General features: G+C 36.6%; 1 protein-coding gene across 1 annotated transcript; it reads right to left on the bottom strand.

Moving 5' to 3' along the window:
- Window positions 1–9,393: 9,393 nt before the first annotated feature.
- On the bottom strand, window positions 9,394–11,802 carry LOC134213610 (uncharacterized). Its single transcript, XM_062692838.1, has 3 exons — window positions 11,484–11,802; window positions 10,787–11,424; window positions 9,394–9,923 (listed from the first exon to the last, which is right to left on the bottom strand). The coding sequence occupies exons 1-3, from the start codon at window positions 11,743–11,745 to the stop codon at window positions 9,441–9,443; spliced, it is 1,383 nt and encodes a 460-aa protein (XP_062548822.1). The 5' UTR covers window positions 11,746–11,802; the 3' UTR covers window positions 9,394–9,440.
- Window positions 11,803–12,243: the final 441 nt, after the last annotated feature.

Below are 12,243 nucleotides of genomic sequence, written 5' to 3' on the forward strand. Positions count from 1 at the left end.
GCTCATTAACGTCCATAAATGTTAGATGTATATCTTCTTTAGGAGGGTACTTGGGCTCGAGGTTCGGGGCGGATATGCAGGTCAAGTTGTTAGACAGAAGGGGAGAGGGTTATATTTTCCGGCGATGGTCAATGACCAGATGCTATTGCATGAACGATGCGCATTTTATATAAGACGTGTTCCACACACAATAGAGGATTATGGTCTTATAAGCACCCTAAAGTAGAACAAAATTGATACTTTGATAGAGCAATAACCAAACTCTGAATTACATCTCAGTTAATAAACTTTCACTTTATTGCTTTCCTACTCTTCTTAGTCGACTGTGATAGCTCTTTCAGCCGTCGTCAGGGTGACAATAGGTCAAATGGAGGTGTCAATATTTCAAATAAGGTACACTGGGGGAAGTGGAAAAAGGGGGTAAGTGTAAAAATCGACTCGAAAAATTGGAATTGTACATACTTTACAGTTTTTACCACATCATAGCATCATGCAATGTTATACTTTGATGCTCACACTAATACTAGGTTGAAATTTGTATAACACATACACTAACACGGTTAACGCTTGAACTGTAAATTTAGGTTTCGCGAAAAATTGATATTTGCATTCATAAAATTAACTCTTATTTGCACCAATTGTTCTTTTTTCAAGTGAATTTATATCACAGGTGACCATTACAATACAATTAAACTAATCCCATTCAATTGATAGTGGTTTGTACCAAGAAAGCAAATAATTCAAAGATTTTACACTTACCCCAGGTATCAAACACTGTGGGGGAAGTGGATAATGTTCTAATTACGCATTTTTTTTCTTCCCTCCAGGGTTTATTTCGATAGCTGTGAATCTTAATATGCTCCTTCTTTGTTATCATTGTGATTCCAGTGGTGATTGGACTCATATAAATGAGAAAATGCCTGATTCATCCACCTATCGGTACTGATGCCTTCACATGTTTTCCATATGAAAAAAATATATAAGAAAGTTAAAAATAGCACTGATAGGTAAATATATTGTATAATTCACATTAATTTTTATTCCTAACAAACTTCGCCGTTGAATGCATTTTTTTTGCGAACAAATCGGTTAAGGACAAGTGCTTAAGAATAGCTGATAATTTTGTACGTGCTTTGCGAACACACATACATACAAATACGCACATACAGACATCATCTCAATTCGTTAAACTAAGTTGATTACTGTATAACCCTGTAAGTCCCATTTTTCCTTTAAAATGTTCATCTTTGGGGCGAACATATAGACTTTACGTACACTTAGTGTCCGAGAAGGCAAAACTAGCTATAACGAGAATTCCTTGAGGATCTATTCCGTTAAGGTAATGAAATTATTCCACAAAAGATACTCAGAGCAATTATCGTATTGATTTTAGTTAAATGTAACTACTCATCACTATTGAAGGTCAAGGCAACATGGGTTTTACACTTACCCCATCCCACTAGGGTAAGTGGGAAATCAACTCCTAATTTTAAAATCTATTTCCATAAATTTCAAGCGACCAAAATGGTATGAATTACCGTACAGTTGGTGCAAAATTGATTGTTTTTGATAGCCCATTTTGATTGAACGCATTTAAATCATTTAAACTGGCTTTACACTAATTCAAACATGAACTATCGATTTTTCCTTTTCCACTTCCCCCAGTGTACCTTAAATAGAATGCTTGTAGAATAGATTTAATGTATCTGAGGACAATAAAACTGAATTATAAGAGACCTTTTTGAACAATTTTGTTATCCGACCTCTAGACTTTCAGCGAGCGCGCTGACCTATGCCCTCCCCCAGACCCATTGTCACCCCGACTACCTACCAGGTTGGTCACCCCCGACTACGGTAATGTAATTTAACTTGGGACGCACAGTGGTGCGTTTGGCTAAAATCATGAACTTTTTATTTTACCACTTCAGGGTGTTATTTTTTGGCATCGGTGTCTTTGGGAATAAATTTTAGAAAAATATGGCGCATCGAATGACGAAAAGTTGTAGTTTCAATTTTTGCCACAGGTGGCGCTGCAAAATGTAACTTCTTTAATAAACGATTTATAAATATGGTGTCCTTGGCAAAGTTGTAGTGTAATTTATTATGAATTTTATTGCTGGAGACACCGAGTGTCCATCTATCATCGTTTTTGAAATACGGGCGTTTTTTATGGACAGACCCTAAAAAAACAGTATTTAAAGATATTTTCGAAACTAACAGTTTCAGGTCAATACAATGTTCTACAAAAATGTATATATCAAGACAAAATTTTCAAAACGACTTATCTGCTTTTGTAAACAAAGATTCAAACGACGATTTGACGAATCTGATAGCTCTCCCACGCAAACCAACACCACCAATAGGTAGGTGAAGGTTTCCGCTACCTGTTGATGGTGTTGGTTTGCGTGGGAGAGCTATCAGATTCGTCAAATCTTTGTTTACAAAAGCAGATAAGTCGTTTTGAAAATTTTGTCTTGATATAATCAAAATAGACCACTTTCTGGAAGAAACCAGGGATGTTTTTTGCAACATGACTTGTTATCGGCGATTTGAGGTCGAAAATAGTGATATTTGAAGACTTCATATGCAACAGAGGGGCAAATTGGGGCAAGGAAATCCCCACAGGATTTAAAATATCTGGTCTGTAGTTTCATATGCATATAATTATGTCTGTCTCCACGTGTATCCAACCAAGTATTTCTAAATTTCATAGATCGACATTTTCAACTGATATTTATATAATAATTGAGATTTCACTACACTGCATACCACGCTGTTGAATGTTAATGTCAAAAGAAGTGCAGCGTGAAGCTATTTTTTTGTTCTCTCCATCCAATCATTTCACACAATGCAATTCTGACGTCATACGCTAGTAGGGATGTCGTAAAATCCCGAATAATCGATTAGTAACTAATCGATTACTCTTTATTCTTATTTAATCGATTCATCGTTGGGTAATAATCGATTTGAAATTATTCGATTATCACAACGATGAATCGATTAATCGGAGTAATCGAATAAATTGCGACATCTCTATAACGCTAAGCGAGAGAATGAATAAGTTGACACCTTAACATTATACACTTAATAATGAATCCCAAGCAGTAGCTGGTTTTATACCCACCAACTGCCAGCATTCAGGTGCTATCATATACATACATTTCAATTTATCGATTAATTGTTGAGATAATCGAATTATTTTGAATCGATTACTTACCAACGGTTAATCGATTCAATAATCGACAAGAATCGAGAATAATTGATGAGTTACTAATAGATTAATCGGGAATTAACGACATCTCTAAGAAGTCGCAAATTAATCGATTAATCGATTCATCGTTGTGATAATCGATTAATTTTAAATCGATTACTACCCAACGATGGATCGATTCAATAATCGACAAGAATATAGAGTAATCGATTAGTTACTAATCGATTATTCGGGATTTTACGACATCTCTAGGAGCGTATGACGTCAGATTTGCATTTTGTGAAATGATTGGATGAAGAGAACAGAAAACCAGCTTCACGCTGCACTTCTTTTTACATTAACATTCAACAGCGTGGTATGCGGTATGCAGTGTAGTGAAATCTCAATTATTATATAAATATCAGTTGAAAATGTCGATCTATGAAATTTAGAAATACTTGTTTGGATACACGTGGAGACAGACATAATTATATGCATATGAAACTACAGACCAGATATTTTAAATCCTGTGGGGATTTCCTTGCCCCAATTTGCCCCTCTGTTACATATGAAGTATTCAAATATCACTGTTTTCGACCCTAAATCGCCGATAACAAATCATGTTTGCAAAAAAGATCCCTGGTTTCTTCCAGAAAGTGGTCTATTTTGATTATATATATATTTTTGTAGAACATTGTATTGACCTGAAACTGTTAGTTTCGAAAATATCTTTAAATACTGTTTTTTTAGGGTCTGTCCATAAAAAACGCCCGTATTTCAAAAACGATGATAGATGGACACTCGGTATCTTCAGCAAAAAAATTCATAATAAATTATTGCCGATTTCACCAATTTGAAGAGTTATATGTAGATTGTGATTTGCCCGCTTCTTTTTCTCACACTCACTCTCATTTCGGGTTGATCGATTTTTGTTACTGAAATTTACCCAATTATAACCCATTACTCGTTAGTCACATGTAAGCGTGTACACTAAATCGATTCCCGCCAATGAGCGTAGATAGAAAGGTGAGGACGAAGCTCAATTTCTCTGGTATTAGTAGATGCTTCGAAAAAGTAAACATTGGTGACGTCACCATTTGAACTGGTAATGGGATATGTATGGGAATTACATACAAATTATAAATTTTGGGTGTTATTTCACGAATCGTCGACCGTAACTTATCGCAACTGCTCTGTTCACTATTTGTGAAGCGTCTAATAAGAAATCAAGCTTAATATAATGTCTAAATGATTCTCAAACCGATTGTTTCGCATAATGAGTATAGATCTTAATAAGCATATTCGTGTACTAACTTGTACCAGTGGACTGGAGATGAATGAATTAATACTTATTTCATGTTGTGTATTGAGTGAAAGGAAATGCTCAAATATTCAATGGACCCAAAAACATGTTTATTTTACATTCAAGTCTGTAACATAAATGTTTCTTCATATGGAAAAATGTTCATGAGCAATAATTATATAATAAAATGTTTCATTTTGCGCGAATTTTTTCTGACAACAGCACATCTCTCATCCCCATTAGCATTATCAACTGTTGCACTTTTTGTTATCCGTCTTTTGGTTAGACGTTCCTTGATTTTTTGAATTTTTTTCTCCTGCATTTGCTTCTTAAGATGTCGTACTCGTATTGAAACGCGTGTTTTGCTGAAGGTTTTCAGAATATGATCCGGAAGTTGGGGAAATTTCTTCTTCAGTTTTAAGAATGTCCTCCTGCTCACGTTCTTCTTATTCCGAAATCCGATTTGATTGCCGTCGGAGCCAGTATTATGGATCCAATTGAAACACGAATCCAGCTGATCTCCGATTTCTAACCATTCGTCGCTCGGCTGTACTAAACCACCATGTGATAGATCTTGAACGTAGTTTTCCTTGTTCATTCCGGGCTCGTTGTCGTGTTCCAGCTGATATGTATAGCTTCCCAGATTCGGATGCTCCTTAATCTGAGATTTGGCTATATAGCCCATGACGTATTCATAACCATCAGCTTCCTCAAGCTCCCGGTTTTTGGGTTCATACACCCACGGTAGTTCTTCTTCGTCGCTAGACTGTTCGTCGTCGATGGTGGGTTTTTCTATGTACAGCTGAGCTTTGCGAAAAACCTTGGAAATCAGATAGTCCTCGTCGATTAAAATGGACTGAGTATTCTGGTTAACTTTTAGTTGCTTCGACAAGCCCTTGCCAAGAATCATCAATCTCAGACGTTCTAGCGCCTGGAGCGGTGTTGGATGATCGTGTGTTCCACCATTTAGTCGAACTAAGGCAAACTGATTTTCCGCACAATCTTGATTTACCTTATAGGTCATCAAAAAAGCTCGTTCAAGACCAGGCATTTTGCGAATTTCCTCCAGCAATCTTCTTGTCGACTCGATTGAAATCAGTATCGATTTCTGGAATAACTGAAAGCGAAAAAGCATGTTGAAACGAGTTTAGTACTATTCCATTTAATTCTACCACGTTTTGTAATATTTACAGATACGTATTTCGACCTCAATTGTAAGGCCGTCTACAGTGTCTTGTAGTTAACTCGACTTCTGGTCGAGTCAAGTACGATACACTGAAGACGGCCTTACAATTGAGGTCGAAATACGTATCTGTAAATATTTTAAAACGTGATGACACTAAATGGAATAGAAAGTACTTAACTCGTCTTATGACAGTTGAAGACATTCAACAAAAAAAAACTCAAATAATTTTCTCAATTATTTACCTTTAATCCTGGTTGAGGTGGCAGACAGTGTTTTGAAAGCACCCGCATTTGTTTGACCATGTCCTCCATATTGCCGAGTATCTTATTTTGCTGTTCGAGGTCTACACCATAACATTTTTTCGAATTTACATTTTGGGTCAGCGTATAAGAATTCATTACATCAAACCACAAATTCACAGTTTCAATTATTTCGGCCAGCAAGCACGCTTCTTCGTACTGTCCAAAATGTCTTCTCAAATTAACGGCAGTGGTGTGACTTAAAAGCTCAGCAGCTAATCGAACGTTTTGCCGCTCCGATCCTTGAACTGTCAAGTGTTTCGACGTTAACTTGAACAGTGAATTATATTCAACTGTACTTTCTTCGCCGTTTTCCGAAAAAGGTCGCTTTAATGTTGATGCCTTCTGCACTAAGAGTTCTAAAAACTTTTTGGTGACCAGCTTTCCTATTGAAAATAATACTGTTTTAATTATTTGTACGGTGTTATTACTTCAAAAAATTACCTTTGTATTGGAACCCATGGTCCAAAAGCCAGTTGCGGAAGAGCTTGTAAAGATGAGGGGCGTCGGGAAAAAAGAAAATCTCCTTTCCTGTGCAGGGATGTCTCATTGATGTTTGCTTAGACTCATAATCAACTCCACAATCGCGCCATACACCTCGATTGCCTGTGCCACAATCATGTACATTGGCCATCACAGTAAATCCGATGTCATATAATTTAGTGATCAAATCTTCCAAAAGTGTTTTAGTAATTTTGACATCAAAATCAACAAAAATAGGCTGTTTCCATTTTGCGAATAGACCACGGGCAATGACTACCTGCATTTCGGTATGAGGTCCAATAACTTCGTCGTTCTTTCTGTCATATTCACTAGTAGATTGGACAGACATCTCATCATACACTAAAACACACATTTTCTCGCGATCTGTCATATGCGAACCCGCAACCTTCAGCAGAGTTATCACATCTTCAAGTACGCCCTTCCGCATATTGATATGGGACGCCCATTGTCGCAAGCATCGCAGTGTTGGCAAAGGATAATTAAATTCGGTACGCAATAGTTCATAGGCCGGCTTGCTGTGATATCTGTAAGTAACAAACAGTTTAAAATTGAAAACTTAAGTTTCATTTTTAATCCTTATGCGGCCGACAAAAAACACACACGGATGGCCAACAGGTTCTGCGTCATCCAAGAAATCTCTGTAGTAAGGCCCAAAGGTCTACATGCGTGAAGGTCTATTGACGATTGCCAACATTTAAAAATCAAGCATTTTTCAAAAATTGCTGCAGTGCATTAAAATGAATGCAAATAAATGTCAATTAGAGGAATCCTCGGTAGAATCCCAACAAACATTCACTAGTTGAACTAACATCAGTGTGATTATATAATTCAGCGCTGTGCTGAATTATGTCTGTACTATTTCTTATCGCAACTTCTGTTCAAGCTTTGTTCACACAATTTTGGCGAAGTTATACAACTACAACATCTCATTTTGAAAAACAACTTTATTAACTGATTCGTTAAACCTTTAATAAGCATTTTACTAAGCCTCAATTCAGCTACATGTGAATTATTCGAAAATAATAACGCATTGAAGGTAACATCATCAAGATCTCCAATGAACGTATTTTGAAGCAATTGCTATTTTCATATAACCATTTTAAAATTTTCCTAAATCGGGTCTCGAACTGCTGACATTTGATCATCCGCCGGTAACGTTGTCATCCGCGCCATCCTTGATTTGTTAGATATGGCCCACTCAATGCATAACATAAATAATCTTATTGCTGAATATGAATCATATTTGGACTCTTATTCAATAAGTCAATCTGTCAAACTATAGTTTGCTAATAACTGTACAAGATTTTTATTTCAACCATTGTTTAGCCAGTCTTAACCATCGCACACTAGGAAAAATACGTAAAAATAATGTCGATAAACGATCAAATAAAATCCGTCCCCAATGCTATTTAGAATTTATGAAAATAAAATCAATTTAAATTCGGGCTCTCTCTTGTTTCTCTTGATAAACGGTTGCAATATGATTGTCAAATGCTGAGATTATTCAAATTTCACCGCAATAAAAATTAACATCCATGAGGTAATATTGGGATTCCACACATTAAAGATTCTACAATTTTCCGACGTTATTCAACGGCGGTTATTCAACGCCGGAAATAAGGCTTTTAGTAAATTTGACTATGACTTTGCATGCATGACTTTTTATCATTGCTCCAGCAGTTTTGTTCGTTAAAATCTCCGACAGCTTAATAAATCACGAATATAAAAAGCATCATGCAGAAAAAACTACGTTAAAATCAAACATATTCTAGGTAAATCCAAACATAAATACAGTTTGTTCTGGCATCAAAAATAAATATATTTGGATCAAACATGGGATTTAATTTGGTTTTAAAAATAAATATGTTTGATTTAAACATATTACCATTTTGGAAATAAACATGGATATTTTTGAAGCAAATGGATGAAATTTGTATCCGTGATGTCTTGAAAATAAACCATTATTTTCCTATAACTCAAATTTTCCAGATCTAGAATCCAGATTTTCTCTAAAACAGAAAAAAGCATAATGTTTTCTTCCTCTGTGCGATAGATCAGATAAATGAGAAATCCAATGGTTAAGAAGGACAAAGGTTAAGAAGGATGGCAAATGCTTGCTTATTAACTTACTATTCAAACTCAATCCAACCACCCTTGCAGAGCATCACATCATAGTCGAACAGAGAACTTTAAAAATCATTAGTTCAGTCACAGATAACAGACATTGAAGCTAGAACAAATTTTATTGAAAATCCTGTGTAAACTTTTGAATTGATATACGTTGGCCCACTACTGCCATCTACTCAACTGATTGCGGCAGTACCTAAGGATGCAGCTGAATTACAACCGTCGAACGCAGCCAATGCATTTGACAGCTGCAATCGGGCTGCGTTTTCTATAACAATGATCCTTGCGCCATCTACAATCGATTGCCAAACGCGGTCCCAATTTAAAATACATTTGAATTAACGGTTGCGGATGTTTACACACGTGTGAGATGCCAGCCTCAACATCTGTTATCTGTGGTTCAGTACATTGTTAAACTTCCCCAATATGCTGAAATGTGATAAAACGAAAACTTTAGTTCGACTTCAAATAAAGGTAGTAAACAAATAAATAGGCTATGTCGAATATTAGTAAGATTAAATGCTGGCTACGAAGATTACAAATAAACAATAATTCAACCTAGATGCTTATTTGTAGCTTGTCGTTGTTTGTTGGGATATATCTCCGATAGGTGGATTAATCTGGATTTTTATTCTTTAAACTTATTATTTTTATATTACTGTATGGTTATTATACTAAAATGATAATCCTAACTACTATTTGCATACCTCAACGAAAACGATTTCGCAATTTCTTCAGCAGTCCATATTACCACAGATAACAGATATTTAAGCTAGAACAAATTTTATTGAAAATCCTGTGTAAACTTTTGAATTAATATACGTTGGCGCACTACTGCCATCTACTCAACTGATTGCGGAAGTACATACAAACGCAGCTGATAAGCAACCGTCGAACGCAGCCAATGTATTTGACAGCCGCATTCGGGCTGCGTTTTCCATAACAATGATCCTTGCGCCATCTCCAATCGATTGCCAAACGTGGTCCCAATTTAAAATGCATTTGAATTAACGGTTGCGGATGTTTACACACGTATCGGATACCAGCCTGAATATCTGTTATCTGTGATATTACTTTCTTTTTTTTCTTCAGAATTAGATCGATTTGGTTTTTCGTGAAAACTCCCTGTAAGGTATTCTCAACTCGATCCATGATGGCCTTCTCTCTTATTTCATTCAGTTGATCACAGGCCTTTCGAAGCTGTTCCACAGTTCCGCTTTTTTCGACAAGTTGTTTTTCCTTTAGTTTCACGTCCTTATCTTTCTGTTTTAAGGTTTTGAGAAGTGCCAAAAAGTGTTTATTGTTGCTGACGATCTGTGAAAAGTAGTTATTATTAGTATTTTTGAACTAGGAGTATATAGCATTGATATAAACGCTTGAGACTGTTATATACCGTAGTGCATATTGTACCATGATACCCCACGTTGTACCAACATGGTAAAAGATGACACACTTGTGGAACAACTCATACGATTACCACCAGTGTGTCATAAGTATTAAATCCCACTTCCTCTCTCTATAGCAATATTTATAAGTATGATTTAATTGATGCGTTAACTGTGACGATTGAATTGGTACTCTTTCCTTTCTGCTACACTGCCGTGAATCGCATATTTCTAGGAACTTTGTTCAAATAGGCGTAACTGTATTTGACCTTGAAATTTGAAACGACTCATACTCGCTGTTTTCCATATTTCGCTCAACGGACGCTACTACCAGACAGATAACAATCTATTTTTTCTGTTGGATGCATTAGTTGACCAAAATAGTTTGAATTAAGTGCACAATCAAGGTCAATGAAGGTCAGAATCAATTATGCCCATTTGAAAAAAGTTCCTAGATTTGTCCCATATGAAAAGGAAACCCAGCAAAGATGGGACAGATATGCGATTCACGAGAGTACAGCACTACTTAGTACATGAACTGAACAGTCCCTTATAGAATAAATTATCTTTGAAATGCTATATAAGGGAATCGTCTTTTTTCTGTAAAATTGTATAAGGTTCTGCTTCTGGATTGAACCTCAAGTACATATGGTCATAATTGAAGTGAAAACTGTGTTACTTATTTTTATATATATTTTAGCAGCAAGCACCTCCAATATCTTAATGATGAATGGATAGTACATCACATCAAAACCAGTCTCAAAATACTCATAACTCTAGAACGAGACTTACCCGCGTTCGAAGCTTCTTGATCCTTTGATTTTTCGATTCCAAAATATGTTTTAATCGCTGCACTTGAACCTCTAGCCTTTGAATTCTGGTGCTATTCGGGGAGCTGGCTGGGAGCTCATTTCGAAACGACTTGGAAATGTCATCCACGTCGACTATACCAGAATCGTTACTGATGTCGTTCAGGCACGGGCGCTGATCTCCTGCTGTTTCTATTGGATCAGTACACTCCAGCAGCACGTTTGCACGTTCCAAACTGCAGTTAGCACCAGACCTCTCTGCAATTTCTATTGCTGTGAAGAGTATATCCATATTGGAATCCGTGCAGATTGGTTTGTCGGGAACACAGGGCTCGATTTGGGCACAAGACACGGGAAATTCTGGCTGCTTGGCCAGATAATTCGGCTGGGTTATATTTTGACCATCATGTAATTGTTCCAAGCTGTTCAACGGCGAATTCCCTCGTGATAAAACCACCGGAGTTTGCAGCTGATCGATTTGTTGCTCCTCATTTAAAAGATGTTTTTCATACCCTTCGAGAAGTGCTGTTACAACCTCCTTCTGCTTTTTCCGTTGATATCGAGTCGCTCGATCACTCTGACTACTGTCTGGAACAGGAGGCTTGCGAATGGACGGGTAAGCTAAAACCAGGCATATTGTAAACATGCAGTAAAAGGTACAAATTGAGATTAATACTTACCGTTCTTAATTAATAAGTTACGCGAGCTGCCATGTGGCATAACCATTTTTTGTATAGTTGCATTATTTACAAACGAATCTTCGGCGAAATGTAGAGAGCAAATGTATAACGTTCTTTCCGGATCGACCGCGATTCCACAAAACTTCAACCAACGGGATCGCATGGTTTTATTTTTCGGAAAGCAGTGAAAACTTATCACATTCTCCCTTGCCACTGCTTCCGAGGATGAAATGTTGCACGTATTTACGGCACAGACTGGCATTTTTTTAAATTCTGCGCTTTAAAACAACTGAAAGTATTTATTTTGCACTTAACCGGTATGTTTGCTAGGCAAAGCAGGCAGTAAACAAAAATGGTGACGTGTGCATAACAATCAACACAGCAATCAGCTGGACTGTTTGCATGGTTTAGTGGAAGAATGACAGCTGCACGAATACAACTTCGGTCAATTTCCTCACCTTTACATCTACGCTCATTGGATTCCCGCCATGATTTGACGTCTATTTGTTTTCAGATTGGGCACTCACACTCAAATATTATATACGGAAAATCAAACTTTTTTGAGTGTATTGAGTGTGAGAAAAAGATGACTGTGAGAAAAAAAATCTCGCAGAACTCTTATAAAGTGCAAAAAGCACAATACACTACAACTTTGTCAAAGACACCATATTTAAAAATCGTTTATTAAAGAAGTTACATTTTGCAGCGCCACCTGTGGCAAAAATTGAAACTACAACTTTTCGTCATTCGATGCGCAATA

This window comes from Armigeres subalbatus, chromosome 2 (assembly GCF_024139115.2).
Source record: "Armigeres subalbatus isolate Guangzhou_Male chromosome 2, GZ_Asu_2, whole genome shotgun sequence".
Taxonomy (NCBI): domain Eukaryota; kingdom Metazoa; phylum Arthropoda; class Insecta; order Diptera; family Culicidae; genus Armigeres; species Armigeres subalbatus.

What these genes read in the sequence shown, in the direction of transcription:
- LOC134213610 (XM_062692838.1), bottom strand. Translation starts at nt 11,745, where the DNA reads ATGCCAGTCTGTGCCGTAAATACGTGCAACATTTCATCCTCGGAAGCA. An exon ending in TAACTTATTAATTAAGAACG is followed by an intron (nt 11,425 to 11,483) that starts GTAAGTATTAAT and finishes GCCTGGTTTTAG; the next exon opens with CTTACCCGTCCATTCGCAAG. An exon ending in TCAAGAAGCTTCGAACGCGG is followed by an intron (nt 9,924 to 10,786) that starts GTAAGTCTCGTT and finishes TACTTTTCACAG; the next exon opens with ATCGTCAGCAACAATAAACA.